The sequence below is a fragment of the Helianthus annuus genome, chromosome 8 (genome assembly GCF_002127325.2).
Source record: "Helianthus annuus cultivar XRQ/B chromosome 8, HanXRQr2.0-SUNRISE, whole genome shotgun sequence".
Classification (NCBI taxonomy): Eukaryota; Viridiplantae; Streptophyta; class Magnoliopsida; order Asterales; family Asteraceae; genus Helianthus; species Helianthus annuus.
The window spans coordinates 111659721-111660628 of record NC_035440.2 but is presented as its reverse complement, the minus strand read 5'-3'; the positions used below and the strand labels follow the sequence as shown (position 1 = coordinate 111660628).

The window sequence follows — 908 nt, the reverse complement described above, 5'->3', positions numbered from 1 at the left end:
CTAAGTGGCGGCTTTTGGTGGGATTTCGAGAGGAGTTTCCTCCATCTCATTCTTATCTATCGCTCCTCTAATATAGTGTTTCAAACGGTGGTCATTTACCTTCCAACTCCGGCCATCAGACTCATCCATAATCTCAACTGCTCCAAACAGAAACACATAATGAACCATATACGGTCCCCACCACTTCGACTTCAACTTCCCCGCAAACAACTTCAATCTCGAATTGTAGAGAAGTACTCTATCACCCTTGCTAAATTCTTTGATCTTCCTTAACTTACGATCATGTAGAGCTTTCGTTTTCTCCTTAATGCCCAAAGATTGAGCATAAGCGGCATCCCTAAGCTCCTCAAGCTCATGGATTTGAAAGAAACGTTTCCTAGCGGCTTCGGTCATATCAAGGTTAACGGTTTTTAAGGCCCAAAGTGCTCGGTGTTCTAGCTCTACGGGAAGATGACAAGCTTTTCCATAGACGATCATAAATGGTGTGGTTCCTAAGGGTGTTTTGTAAGCGGTTCTAAACCCCCACAATGCATCGTCAAGCTTGTCGGACCAATCCTTTCTATTCTTTCCAACGGTTTTCTCTAAAATACGTTTGATACCGTGATTCGCGTTCTCCATTTGGCCACTCGTCTATGGATGGTACGCGGTAGACAAACGATGAGTGACTCCGTAGCGTGCAAGCAATTTTTCCATCAATGCGTTGCAAAAGTGAGTACCACGGTCACTGATTAAAGCTTTAGGTGTACCGAAGCGGGAAAAGAGTTTATTAAGGAAACTCAATAATACTCGGGCTTCATTCGTAGGAAGAGCTTTAGCCTCAACCCACTTAGACACGTAGTCGATTGCCACAATGATGCGTGTCAGTGTGTATATATTTTAGGTGTATATTTTAAGCCCTTTTTACACTT

The 908-nt window shown here is 43.3% G+C and overlaps 1 protein-coding gene across 1 annotated transcript; it reads right to left on the bottom strand.

Moving 5' to 3' along the window:
• LOC110870526 lies at positions 1-618 on the bottom strand. The gene has a single exon (XM_022119704.1). The coding sequence runs from the start codon at positions 616-618 to the stop codon at positions 1-3; it is 618 nt and encodes a 205-aa protein (XP_021975396.1).
• Between the last annotated feature and the right edge of the window lie 290 nt (positions 619-908).

Bases quoted from the DNA above. Each gene is read 5' to 3' on its own strand.
- LOC110870526 (XM_022119704.1), bottom strand. From the start codon at position 618: ATGGAGAACGCGAATCACGGTATCAAACGTATTTTAGAGAAAACCGTT.